This window comes from Andrographis paniculata, unplaced genomic scaffold, assembly GCF_009805555.1.
Source record: "Andrographis paniculata isolate CXL003 unplaced genomic scaffold, ASM980555v1 Contig73END, whole genome shotgun sequence".
Taxonomy (NCBI): Eukaryota; Viridiplantae; Streptophyta; class Magnoliopsida; order Lamiales; family Acanthaceae; genus Andrographis; species Andrographis paniculata.
Window position 1 is genome coordinate 242,941 of NW_026137610.1, and position 13,049 is coordinate 255,989.

General features: G+C 39.7%; 4 protein-coding genes across 4 annotated transcripts; 2 read left to right on the forward strand and 2 right to left on the reverse strand.

Moving 5' to 3' along the window:
• Nucleotides 1-558: 558 nt before the first annotated feature.
• On the forward strand, nt 559-2,808 carry LOC127265613 ((S)-coclaurine N-methyltransferase-like). The gene is made up of 8 exons (XM_051295492.1): nt 559-847; nt 1,101-1,209; nt 1,360-1,584; nt 1,780-1,879; nt 1,956-2,066; nt 2,147-2,230; nt 2,307-2,365; nt 2,443-2,808. Exons 1-8 carry the CDS (start codon nt 619-621, stop codon nt 2,636-2,638), a joined length of 1,113 nt encoding a protein of 370 aa, XP_051151449.1. The 5' UTR covers nt 559-618; the 3' UTR covers nt 2,639-2,808.
• On the reverse strand, nt 2,304-3,591 carry LOC127265615 (uncharacterized protein At4g33100). Its single transcript, XM_051295494.1, has 3 exons — nt 3,375-3,591; nt 3,128-3,212; nt 2,304-2,966 (listed from the first exon to the last, which is right to left on the reverse strand). Exons 1-3 carry the CDS (start codon nt 3,473-3,475, stop codon nt 2,880-2,882), a joined length of 273 nt encoding a protein of 90 aa, XP_051151451.1. The 5' UTR covers nt 3,476-3,591; the 3' UTR covers nt 2,304-2,879.
• A 2,936-nt stretch (nt 3,592-6,527) lies between these two features.
• Nucleotides 6,528-9,926, reverse strand: LOC127265611 (protein phosphatase 2C 53-like). Its single transcript, XM_051295489.1, has 4 exons — nt 8,172-9,926; nt 7,764-8,078; nt 7,573-7,678; nt 6,528-7,170 (listed from the first exon to the last, which is right to left on the reverse strand). Exons 1-4 carry the CDS (start codon nt 9,111-9,113, stop codon nt 6,839-6,841), a joined length of 1,695 nt encoding a protein of 564 aa, XP_051151446.1. The 5' UTR covers nt 9,114-9,926; the 3' UTR covers nt 6,528-6,838.
• A 730-nt stretch (nt 9,927-10,656) lies between these two features.
• Nucleotides 10,657-12,717, forward strand: LOC127265614 (ran-binding protein 1 homolog c-like). Its single transcript, XM_051295493.1, has 4 exons — nt 10,657-10,948; nt 11,409-11,560; nt 11,700-11,825; nt 12,283-12,717. Exons 1-4 carry the CDS (start codon nt 10,779-10,781, stop codon nt 12,483-12,485), a joined length of 651 nt encoding a protein of 216 aa, XP_051151450.1. The 5' UTR covers nt 10,657-10,778; the 3' UTR covers nt 12,486-12,717.
• The last annotated feature ends 332 nt before the right edge of the window (nt 12,718-13,049 follow it).

Sequence of the window (13,049 nt, forward strand, 5' to 3'; positions counted from 1 at the left end):
TATATTTTAATTAATAAATTTTACTAAAATATATATAGATGATAAATGACATTTGTTGGCTCTTTTTTTCATTTTTTTTATAGGATTGTAAAAATATAAGACCATACTGGATTGGAGTAACAAAAGAGTATTATCTATAGAGCTAACAATGGGTTAATTCGTGTCGGGTTCGTATCTTATTGAATACTGTTTGTATTGACCCATTTATTATCTTATCGGGTTCGAATTGACTCGTGTTAACCCGTATATATAATTAAGTCGAATTTTTTGATTCAAAGTAAATATTTTTTTTGTTATATTAGTTTTTATTGGTTGAGCCTAAATTAGATTAAATTATTTAAAATTGAACTTAGTTTAAATTAATTTATGAGAAAATTATTAAATTATAATTATTATATATATATAATAAATATATTAATTAATATTAATATATTATAATAGGATTGTCGTATTATCATCGACGTGAAATCTTTGATCCAAATTAAATTATTTCGTATCGGATTGTCTTGTCGGTCAATTTTTGTAGTCATCTATAACATGATTGTCATCCAGGCAGGACAGGTTTAGATAACCCAAAACGGAGGAGCGCCCCACTTTTACCTCTTACTGTACTTGGACATGTCGGCCAGCGTCGGCGATGGCGCACTTAACGGCGGCAATTGGGATTCGCTTCTGTACTCGCCTTACAACACGGCAGTTCGCTTCATGGTTGGTATGCTTCAGCGGAACTTGCTGCCTGACGCCGTCCTGCGCCGCCTGACGAAAATCCTGCTCGCCGGTCGCCTTCGCTCCTGCTACCGGCCATCCGCTGAGATCCAGTTATCTGACCTTCTTCACTTCGCGCATTGTGCGTTGGTCAACTATAGCTTATAGCTATTTACTTTTATTTCTGGATTATTATTCTGTGGAAACTTGCTGCTTTCGATTGTTTGATTGCGATAGTTGCTTTTTGATTCTGATGATGCGTTACTTTGTTCGAAATATCCATTTTCTTGTATGCTTGTAAAAGTCTCCTCTATTTGATCGAGTCTTTGTCGGGTATTGACGCATCGAACGGGTTGGATTATAATTTATAACTTAAACATTTCTCTTTTTTGCAGCACTGAAAGAAATGCCCATAGCAATCAACACGGAAAAGCCAAAATCTCAGCATTATGAAGTTCAAACGTCTTTCTTCAAGCTTGTCCTCGGAGAGCATCTTAAATACAGGCAATACTTTGTCTTTACAAACCAAATTGGCTGTACATGATCTTTTCTGGGATAAATTCCATTCTACAGCACTTTGGCTTTTGCATTTAATAAAACCCTAACGATGCAAGTATTTTCCATGAATCGAACTGCTCTTGCATCACTGTGCAGTTGCTGCTTCTTTCCAGACAAGTCGAGCACCTTGGATGATGCTGAGAAGGCAATGCTAGAGTTATATTGTGAGAGGTCACAAATAAATGATGGCCATTCTGTTCTTGATGTTGGTTGTGGCTGGGGATCTCTTTCTCTCTATGTAGCACAAAAGTATCCCAATTGCACGATTACAGGGATTTGCAATTCAATAACCCAGAAAGCGCATATCGAGGAGCGGTGCAGGTTCTAGAAATATTTTTTTCATACGCCAGGCATTGTATACCCGTAAATCTATGCATGCCAAGGATACAAGACTTAATCCTACTCACCGACTCTTATTTAGATTTCTGTAAATTGGGTTTGCTTGCCATTGTTTCCTCGATCAAAATCCGTTGAGTTTGTATCTACCCTGACCTCAACTCATTTTTTTTTTGTCAGGGATCTTAAGCTGCAGAATGTGGATATCATTGTTGCAGACATCAGCACTTTTGATATGGAAGCTTCTTATGACAGAATTTTTTCCATTGAAATGTTTGAGGTGCTGATTTGTCCTATTATTGCTCACACTCATATATTAATTACTGATGCCAGGGTCATAAATTTCCTTTACACAGCATATGAAGAACTACCATGATCTTCTGAAGAAGATATCCAAGTGGATGAAACCAGATGGCCTTCTATTTGTCCATTACTTTTGCCATAAAGCATTTGCTTACCACTTTGAGGTAATCTATCTTCTGCATCTTAATTGTAGAGACTAAAACTTTTCAATCAATGCACTTCAAATTTGTACATTGCCCCGCAGGATGTTGGGGAGGATGATTGGATCACTAGGTACTTCTTTTCTGGAGGCACAATGCCCTCGGCGAACCTGCTACTCTATTTTCAGGTGACTTTAGGCTCAGCTCGTAAATACACACTATATATAAGCATGTTACCAATACCTTCCCATCATTTGCTGGCAGGAGGATGTGTCTATAGTGAATCATTGGCTTGTGAATGGAAAGCATTATGCACAGACAAGGTTAGGATGCTAACTTCATCTCTTAAACTTAAACCTAAGATTGTTTGCTTTTGCCAGAATTGTCTTTTGCATTTCAGTGAGGAATGGCTTAAGAGAATGGATCAGAACTTGAGCTCCATTAAGCCAATCATGGAGTCCACTTACGGAAAAGATTCAGCTGTAAAATGGACAGCATATTGGAGAACCTTTTTCATAGCAGTTGCAGAACTATTTGGCTACAACAATGGAGAAGAGTGGATGGTTGCCCATTTTCTTTTCAAGAAAAAAACCTAATATTCTCGGTGGTCCTAGATTAAAATCAATCATTGCAAAGCAAGTGTAATAGGCTATAACACTTTATTATCATAATTTGTGGAGAAGCTTGCCTCCATATATGATGATGAGCTGCTGCTCTCAAGGTTTGTGATTTCCTCATAATTCAGAAAAGCAGAAGCAATTGCTCATCCTGCGTTCCATCCCAACAACACCACACAGCACACGATCAAAATTCATGAATAGGAAGGAACTGATGTGGTTAGCTTCGAGAGTCTGCTTTGTTGTTCAAATCCACAACGCCATCAGCATCCAAGAACCTGCTTAGATGCTTGTCATCCAAATGTTGCTGGCCAAACCACAAAAACACGAATGTATTAAGGAAGGAATCTATGAGTAGGGTAAAGCAAATCCTCACCCTCTCATATCTCACCCAATGCATTAGTAATCAACTGCAAACACTCTTTGGAGGTTGTAGCAATAATAGTAATAATAGTAGCAGTAGCTTACAGACAAACACTCCTTGTACTTCTCCCATTGAGACACACACTCTTCTTTATTCCACTGACCCTTCAAGAACTTCTCCGAGTACCACCTGCACATTCAACAGCAACTGTTGCTGCTCTATTTATTAGTCACAAAAGGCAAGACAGACCAGACCAGACCATCATCATCTTCTTTACGAATATTAATCAGACACTCAGCAACAAGTAAATCAAGAACCCACCCAGAACCAATGGACCGGATGGGTATTCACCTGTTGAAGCAGTTGTGATAGGCAGTTCTGAGATGAGCACAGGGTGAAGTCGCCGAAGAAGAAGACGACGATGGCCGCTTCTGGTCTCTCAAGATCCCCATTCCCTCCCAGTCCCCACCTTGTTCTTCAGACCAATTCTCAAGTAAATAAACGAAATCGGCAAACCATCACACTAACATAACACAGCGCACAAATCAAATTCTTTCTCATTCTTCTCGCTTGTTGCTTGTATGTACATACGGTGCCGGCGAGGCGCATCCGGTGCAAAGTCAGTCAAGCTGGGCCAAGTCCATGGACTGTTTTTATCTGTTTCAGCCCATTAGTGAGGTTCAGCCCATTATTACATTTGTTAACGTGCAGTTACTATCAAGAGTGCTCCAGGCGAGTTTCGACAAAGCTTGAGCAAGCACGACGCACACTTGGCTAGAGCTCCATAATCCGACAGAGACGAATGGCTGCGCCTCGAGCAGGAGCAGAAGTATGCTCGATTCGATTGAGAGGCAGGGTAGGGTAGGGTAGGGCAGGGCAGGGAAGCTACGCTTATCCAATTTTCGCAATACCTAAACGCTGCCACCGACAATCTCAGCGCTGATCTCACTGCATGTACCTTCGCTTCAGTATATAAGTTCCTAGGCCTCGACACGACTCCTTCGAACTCTCTGTGAAAACAGGTTCTGTCTTCTTCACATTAAGTAGTAAGATCACCTGGGAGCACAGTACTATTGGCTAAATTTTTTTCGTTCGTCGTTTTGTTCATTGTCTGAGAACGAAAATTCACAGTATGAGTCCATTTAAATTTTATCTTCAGAATGCGCGATATTTGTTTTAAGTTTAATTTCATTCTGTTTTGAATAGTTGGCTTGATGCAATGAATTCACCTCTTTGCTTTAGTTATTAATGAGTTATACGAACTGTATTCTAATATGAATTCTGTTGATAAATGGATTTTGGTTGACGTTGTCCGCAGTTGGTCCAATCAACATATGGATACTGGTGGATAGCTGTGGCCCCATCAACATGAAACAAGTGATTTATTTGTTGTGACCCAAGCTGATTAATACCGAAAGGAACTCGATTTTAAAGGATTTGATTGAATTAAATAAGTATATTTTAAGAGATTTGATTAGCAAAATATGGTGGAGTGGATTTATTTAGAATAACTTATTTTCATATTTGACATTTTTACCTTGTGTGCCGATTATATCAGCGATGTGAATTTTGTTCATAGAGAACATATAGTTTTGTGAAGAAGCAAAGAGTGAGGTAAGATTGTTGAGAGAATAATTGGGATAATGAACAGCTTTATGACAGGAAAATAGAGTAGGTAAGATTGGGTGTATAGATGGCTAGTTGAGCAACCTTAGGAAGAAGGCGTGTGCTCTTTAGGCAGCATTTAGGACAACTCTATTGTAAGCTCTATTTTTGTTCTTCATGGAGAGTGATGGTCACTGTTGGACCAAACTGGGCTATCAATTTCGAGTGTGATTTATTATTCGCTTACTATGTGCGAGAGTTGTTTGAATATTCCAAGAACAACATAACTTTGTTTGTGATGTTCGAATTCTTTTTGTGAAAAAACTGGTGTGTTTTGTTTTAAACGAATTTTGGGACCAACAGATTCTATGAATTTTATTGTTTTATGAAATTTTCTAATCAAACATTTAGTTGGCTGTTCTATCACTGCATACTTTTAGGAATGGTTTCCTTAGTTACACAGTTTATTTATGTTTCAAGTGTTGTTCTTTTATCGTGTATACTTGTTTGTTTTTTACTCTCTTGTATGTGTATTTCTCTATGTTTGCCTTATATGTTGGCAAAGTAATGATTATGGAATGGAATCCATTACCAAAAAAGGCTTTGTGTGTTTCCTCTTTCTAGAACATAATCATTTCAATTCTATGCTAATGGAATCCAAATGAGTTAAGTTCCAATTATAAAAATTATGATGCCTTGGCAGCACCTACGAGCACAATGGTGAGAAGTGTTCCAATTCTATAAATTATGATGCCTTGGCAGCACCTACGAGCACAATGGTGAGAAGTATAGCCGTGATCAGTTTGAGCCCAATGATGCTGAGGTGATGCTTTCGCATTCATCTATATTTCTGCGTAGCTTGTGCAATTTGATTCATGGCTCTGTTTATCTGTTATGTTTTTAGAAAGTTTTCATTGTTATATTAACTTATTACACTTAATTCTTTTCCCCCATATAATTTCTTTTTGATGTTGAATGATCATATCTTTGTGGTCTTAGTTATTTCCTATCAATTTTTCCCAGAATTGCTGTATGGATACTGTAAATTGGCAGGGCCAGTCAAGGAAAATTTGTTCTGGATGTTGCTGTCAAAACTCTTGGAGTTGATAAAGGGTACATTGTACTTAATGGAATTAAAATTTGTTAGCCCTTTAGTGGTGCCCGTGCTCTATTCACTTCCTAAATCTGACATGATTGCAAATTCTTAATCTTCTGCTGGGGCAATGGAGAATTATTGTCTTGTTACGGTTAGAGAAGCAGGGTTTCTTTACAACGCTGAGTACTCTTCAACTTCAAACAACTGTATACTTGATATGCTTGAAATAAATCAAGCTGCATGAATTAATTACAGTATCTTTAAAGTTGTAATTTTCATCTTGATGTTTTTAATGAATGCAATCTTCCACAAAGGTCACTGCCGAGGGTAGCTCATGAACTGGCACATAAGTGGTTTGGCTATTTTTTGAACATGGAATAATCGTGGACTCTCTGTTTAATATAAATTTTACATTTTGGCATGTAGGTAAGCTGTTTTGCTATTGAGAACTTGTTTCAAGAATGGATAGTTTGGACTCAAATTCTAGATGAAAACACTGGGGAACTTCAAATGGATGCACTTAAAGAATCTCATCCCATAGAGGTAACTCGCAAGTTAGCACCAGATCGACATATTGTTTATATTTTTATGTTGGTATAGGTGTATTGATCTGCAATCTCCTCTGAGATGGATATTTATTATGCTGGTGACATAGATGATATCTTTTATTCAGTCAGTTATAAAAAGGATGCTGTGGCCATTTGAATGTTTAAGATCTATATTTGTACCTCAATATCTCAGGTTGTTTTGCAGAGGCAAACAGGAAGTGTTAAAAACTGTTACCAAATGAATAATTGTATCCATAATAAACCAATGATTTATTAGTTACACCTTCAATCACCCTGATTCTGCACATATACATGTCATGGGATGGATTACAGGACCACATAGTAACCACTTGCTTAAATCTTGTTTGGATCATTCAATATTACAAAGTTCCAGTGCGTAGCACGTAGGAGGGCTATACTTACTATCAATTCCAGCTCGCTGCGGGCTGTGTGTTGAATGAAAGAAGTTGAGAGAGAGAGAGAGAGACTCTTGATGAGCAGGGAGGCATTTGTCGAATCTGCAGGCACGGACAAATTCCAGTACCAGAGTGATTCATGTCTTTATGCTAGGATTTCTTGACCTTCCTTTGAGCCTTCAAGTCTACCACAATTACTGTGATGTTATCCTTACTGCCCTTCTGAAGCGCACGATTCGATAGGTACTCAGCAGCCGCCTGAGCTGCAGGGTCGACCCCTTCGCCCCTCACCTCCGGCAGTGCGACTCCATTATTCTTGTGCCAGAGCAGAATCCTTTTGCGCGCAATGTCGCAGACTTCTTCATTGGACATGACATCCCACAAGCCATCGCTAGCAAGTATGAGACAGTCATCCTCCCTTGCTCGGGGCACAAACATCACTTCAGGATCTGGTATTATCCAGGGCTTCAAATATCTATCCCCTGCAGATACCAAGAAATATTTGTATTTTATTAAATCCCATAAAGACTGGCCATTTCATAACTCAGAGTGACTCCCAAGCTCGCAAGTCAAAACCAAGCACTAACCAACTAACTAACTAACTAAACACCTTCAAACAATGATGATCACATACCCAACCACTAAGTGCAAATAGCAATTCACAACGACCAAATCATGCCTCAGTCATTTCTAACCAAATTCACGTCAACCCCAACAAAATTAATAATCAGCACTTATGAGCACATCATTCGATATGGTACAACTTGCAGCCGCAATATTTCACCAAAGTTGCATATATAGACAAAGACAGTTACCATACATCCCCTCAGGACACATAATTGCATTGCCTACATTAATAGGATTTCTGGTAAGCATGGGCGTACCAATGGACCGGGACATGGCCAGGACTCCGAAGACACGGTGTCCATTCCACTGTATCACCTTGCCTCCCGATGCCTCAATTCTTGCATATTCATCTTCCCGGTTAGGCTACCAGACAGAGAGCAGTAGACAGTGACATCAGACCAAGATTCACCAACAACTCAGATCCGGGAGATGGGATATAGTCAATTACCTTATGATCCACCGATAGCGCCATTGGTTCTTTGCCCCGGCAGAGCACAGCCCGTGAGTCACCACAGTTGGCCACTATTATATGCGACGAGCAAACTATGGCAACAACAGCAGTAGAGCCAACCGTCTCTGGAGCAACGGGCTCACCACCACCAGATTTCCCGCTAATCTCCCCATCAACCTTGATGAAACATTTGTGGCAAGCCCTTCTCCATTGTTCTTCACTGTTATCCCCATTGCTGCTCACGTTGCTCATGATTGTATCCAACTCCTCAACCAAAGCATTGTGAATTCGATCCCGACAATAATGAGCAACCTGTATGTAATTCATGTGTAGAGATCAAGTTCTATAGGTAAAAACTCAACTATATGCACAGACACACACATATATACATATGTATACACACACCTGTGAGCCTCCATGGCCATCATAAACTCCAAAGAAATGACCACTCAAGTGACTCAAATGGGAACCCACTCCATCAATGATGCGGTCGCCAATTAACATACGGATAGGAATTTTAAAAAAGCGAGGCACGGCTGCAGCAGCATCCTCCATTTCAGGTCTCCTTCCGCACACTGATACTAAACCCCAGAGTGGCACACAGTCCACCTCAAATATACTTCGGCTCATCTTTCCACTTGTTCTTTTATCCAACTGCTGGTCGATCATAGTTGATTTCAAGCTGGCCTGATCAACAACAGCTATCTCTTCCCCAACTCCAGTCGCCACAGACAGAGAATCACCACCATCACTTGGATCTTCGGGCTCCTGGTTTTTGGCGATCAGTTCTTGTTCGTCATCACATACAGTCTTGCCAATATCCAACACATTAGCCCCAATCTCAGAATTCATCTCGAAGCCTAACAGCAGATCATCCCCGAATAGACTGCTAGTATCGCTTGCCACTGACAGAGAGCAGCAGCTGTCCAGAGCAGTGTCGCCCTCCAATGATGATGATCCATCTTCTTCACTGGCGCGCTCTATGCCTCCAGCGAACCAGTTGCCTTCATCCTCAGAAGTCATAGCTAGCACAGATGACACCCCACTCCTAGACGACTCTCTCGACCCCAACAACAGACTGAAACTAACTTCACTTCCCGAGTCGCCGCAGCTGCAATCCTCATCATCACCATCTCCACCAGCCTTGCCGGAGATATTAACCCCCGTGTCCGGAATCAAGCTTGCTCGGTCAGCCTTCGAATCGTAGTCCATTCCATCCATACAAAATGGGAAACTCAGTATGTCGTCAAATATCAAATTACCTAATCTAAATGGTAGTGCAACCGCCCCATACATCTCCTCCATTGAAATCACTATCTGAGCAGCCAAAGTTACCCCGCCGCCCATCCAGAATTACAGGAGCTGTCATTATTAAATTAATAGGTCGCCTTTCTTTAATGCACAAGTAAAAATTGATGCAGCTGCTCGCATCATATATAGAAGAAGCTTAATTATGTCTACACTACATCACACTTGATTCACCCAGAATCACAGCAAACCTACTCGGTCTCAGTTAAAGTGGCTAAAAATAGGAATGACTTGTCAGATCTGGTCACCTAAAAATAAACAGCCATCATCCGTGAAAAATTGTCACCGCATACAGAAAGGTAAATATACTAACTTGTCTGAACCTCCTTTCTTATTTCTGGACACTTTCACTACCCGTCCATCTTCATCAAGCAGACTGCACATAGGAAAAAAGAGGGAAAGGAAGGAAGGACTAACTCAAACAGAAAAAGCATAAATATTTATAACCTAAATGAAGAATCAGAACGAGGAATTAAGCTCAGCCCTTCATCAGCAAAAGGGTTGATTCATCGGAAGGAAGCTAGAAAAGGCTAGAACAGTTCCAAGAATCACAGGGAAACCCTGAAATAAAAAAGGCGACTTTTTCCTCTCAGCTTGAGTGTCCTGGATCTGAGGCAACTCATGTCAACCCTATATTCAAATCGTCGCAAGCCACTTTTGTTAATCCAGCTCTCTTTCAGCCAATAGTTACTTCACTATCTTGCATCACTACACAATTATTATGATGATGGGTTGGTTGGTTGGTTGAAGGCTTAACGCCAGTTTAAGTAATTACAAGAGTAACAGCAAAAAGAAGGAAAGATACATATATAAATATTTTATGAATTCAATAACCCGACAAGAGCTGGAGTGCTAATAACTGTCAAACAAAAGCCCTTTTCCGGAGAGTCATATTTATTATGTAGTTTTATATATATATATATATATGTAAATGGTCAGTGCTTTTGCGGCCAATACATAGAATCCACCCCTACCAAGCAAATGGGGTTTGGGGAACAAAAAAGAATCTCTTAATTAAACAATCATCTATTATATAATTACATTTTACCCATAAAAGTAAAATGCTTTTTCAATTGCTGTCAAGAGACAAATGGCGGAGTCAATTCAAGACATTGCATCATTAGCTATGGAAGCACTTCAATTTCAACCCGTTGTCTGCATTCTGCAAGCTGTGGACCATGAATTGCTCTTTTCACATCTAACCTTACAAAAGACATTGTTTTGTAACAATAAGAATAATAATAAAGATTCAGTTTTTAAAATAATTTAATCTTATTGGGTTGCTGAATTAGCTGAATCTTAAATTAGTTCGTGGAACGTGACTGGAAGTGGCGTGTATATTTATTCAATCAATCAATCTCGTTGGAGGCATTCGGATTGGAACATGTGAAGGGATCTAGACTAGATTTATCATCGGATTTCGGATCTCATATTGGGCTTTCCAAAACTACTTTATTGGAATCAAGAAATTGAGTTTCGGACCCATAGTATTTTGGCCCAACTTGATTTGAGAAGCCCAAATCAAGTGGGCCTGTGGAAACCCTTGAGATTAAGTGTTCACTGTAAGAGTTTGCACACTCTGCTACAGTGGTTGGATGCTGCTGCTACTTCAAGGCCAAACCTTACGCCGGATCGCACTACCTCCCCACCCTGCCCCTCTCTCTCTCACTACCTTTTTTTGCAGAAAGGCTGCGCAAATAATCGATGGCGAGCACAGAGGAGCCGATGGCTTTGAAACGAGAAGAAGAAGAAGAGGATGATTCGAAGCCATCAGCTGAAGATGAGGATACCGGGGCTCAAGTAGCGCCGATCGTCAAGCTCCAGGAAGTTTCCGTTACGACGGGCGAAGAAAACGAAGATATTTTACTCGACTTGTCAGTGATCATTTTCTAGATTAAATCCAAAATGAATGAATATCGTTACTTTTTTAGGGGAAGAGATGATCTAGTTAATATTTGGAATGAGTTGATAAAATTAAAAGTTCGATCATTTAGGGGTGGAATCAGTTGGTGCGAATGCTGAAGATCAGTTGCTTGTGATGATATAGATGTCGGATTGAACTCTGTGAACTGATATTAGAAGTTAGTAATTCTGAAATGTTAGTGGTTTTAAGCTTCAACTGAATTGAGTTGGATCGGCCAACTGTTCGTGTTGCTAATGGTTAAGAAAATTGGGGTGATTGGATTGCTGTCTATGATGGATAGGAAAATAAATTCGTGGATTAACTGTAACGGGTTATCCGTTAAGCTTTTTGTGTTTTTTTGCTTGTCGAATTTGTTTGATTGGAATTCATTGATCGTGTAACAATTAAAGATTATTGATTGTCATTGGTAGGAAAGCAAAGCTATATAGATTTGATAAGGAAGGAAATCAATGGAAGGAGAGGGGAGTTGGGACCGTGAAACTACTAAAGCACAAGGAAAGTGGCAAAGTTAGGCTTGTCATGAGGCAGAACAAGACCCTTAAGATCTGTGCCAACCATCTTGGTTAGTAAAGCATGCTTTTGATTTTGGCATTATTCTGTAGTTGGTTGTTTCTGCCGGTGATTGTCATTTTATAACCTGTAACATATTTTTCATGTCTTGAAACATTAGATCTGATATCTGTTTTTTTATGTTTTGTTAGTGCTGTGCACAATGACGGTTCAAGAGCATCATGGGAATGAGAAGTCCTGTGTCTGGCATGCCGCTGATTTTGCAGATGGAGAGCTGAAGGAGGAAACGTTCTGCATTCGTTTTGCCTCTGTGGAGAGTGAGTGAAGTCTAAAATTTCTCTAACTGAACTTATTTTGCATTATAACATATTCTGGATATCACATGCTTATTTAAGCCTGATTGTCACTTTGCGAAAATGAAAACAAATGCGCAACAGATTTGCATTGGTTTTGGTTGTAGGCGAACGACAATTTATTTGAGTGTTCCTTTCTTGATTATGAAATCTAATCCTATCCCTGAGGCCCACAGCTGATATGGATCGGATTGGAGATTTTAGTCTTTCTTTACTATATGTTTGTTTGGTTTTACTTTGAGAAACTTAAAAGAGATGCGTTACAGGTAGATGACGGATTATTTTATCAATCCCTTCTTTATAATGTAATAGCCTACCCAGAGTACATACATTATTGTGTTTATCTTAGCTATGAGCAAACATTTGCTATCTGATTTGTATAGGCTCCTATTTTTTATGGCTTAATACTTTCTTGCTTCAGATTGTAAATCTTTCAAAGATAAGATCGAAGAGATCACTGAACTCCTATCAAAGGATGGTGGAGAAAGCAAGGAAGGCATTGCTGCTGCAGATCTAATTGAAAAGTTGAGTGTTGAAGGAAAAGAGAATGACAAGAAAACAGAGGCCAAAGAAGCTTCTCCAGACTCCTCCGAAGAGAAAAAAGAAGACAATGAGAAAGTGTAAGAACCTACTGAAAAGTAGGACTGTGAGTGTTCTTGGCTGTGTTTTACTCCATTGTTTTGAGAAACAAGCACATGTTTTCCAAATTAACGGGGGATGTTTTTGAGAATTACGAGCAGTGTATTCTGTTTGTTTGGTTTGTTTGATGATTTGGTGGTAGCAGTTTTCTGTCAATACCCCATGTTTGGAGTTCTATTCACCTTGGCTTGATCTATTGACATCGTCTTTGTTGTCATTTTACATTTACTAAACCTTGAAATCTCCATCATTCTTTCTACATCTATATTTTGTAAGGGTTGGAGGGCTACACCAAGGTGCAGCAGGTGGGATTTGCATCTGGGGTGGGTCAAATGAATCAAATTTATTATTATCAAAGTGAAACATGTCGGGTGGAGGCGATGACGATGATCATTGTGTTGTGGGGCATCATGGAAAGAGGAATAAACAAGCAAACAATTACTGGGAAAGACAAGTGGTTGGAGTAGAGACAGAGTGTCGCATGTAGCACCAATGTTTGACTTAGGCATGGGGATTGAGTCACTGAGTGATGGATGGATGGATGGTATC